The 365-nt window shown below is 60.0% G+C and overlaps 1 protein-coding gene across 1 annotated transcript in view; it reads right to left on the bottom strand.

Annotated features, from left to right (window-relative positions):
• EMH_0026010 (uncharacterized protein) overlaps positions 1-365 on the bottom strand; it is a gene marked incomplete at both ends in the record, with an annotated part of 11,841 nt that overhangs the window by 9,950 nt on the left and 1,526 nt on the right. Inside the window, one exon of the mRNA XM_013502556.1 lies at positions 56-365. Coding sequence (XP_013358010.1) covers positions 56-365 — 310 coding nt within the window. The remainder of the gene's footprint in view (positions 1-55) is intronic.

Raw genomic sequence — 365 nt, 5'->3', positions numbered from 1 at the left:
AAATCCTTACAGCCTTCTCTGTCTTCGTTGCAGGCACAAGCATCCTACCCCTCACCGCTAGTCCTGCTGCCGCAGCTTTTGCTGCTGTCTCCGCCGACCAGTATGGCTCGAATAAACTGCTGCTGCTGCTGCTGCTGCTGCTGTTGCTGCTGCTGCTGCTGCTGTATACTCCCGTTCCTAGTGGTGCTGCTGCTGCTGCTTCGTTGCTGCTGCTGCGGCGAGTGTAAGATGGGCGCCTTGGAGCCCTTCTGCTGCTGCGGCTGTGCTGCAGCAGCAGCAGCTGCTGCTGCTGCTGCTGCAGCGCAGTCCTTCGGGAGACAGGGCCACTACGGGTCCCCCTAGACCGCATAAACCTTGAATCCCTG

The sequence above is a fragment of the Eimeria mitis genome, genomic scaffold (assembly GCF_000499745.2).
Source record: "Eimeria mitis Houghton genomic scaffold, Emh_scaff953, whole genome shotgun sequence".
NCBI classification, from domain to species: Eukaryota; Apicomplexa; class Conoidasida; order Eucoccidiorida; family Eimeriidae; genus Eimeria; species Eimeria mitis.
The sequence above is the reverse complement of the archived record's forward strand: the minus strand, read 5'-3'. Positions and strand labels throughout refer to the sequence as shown.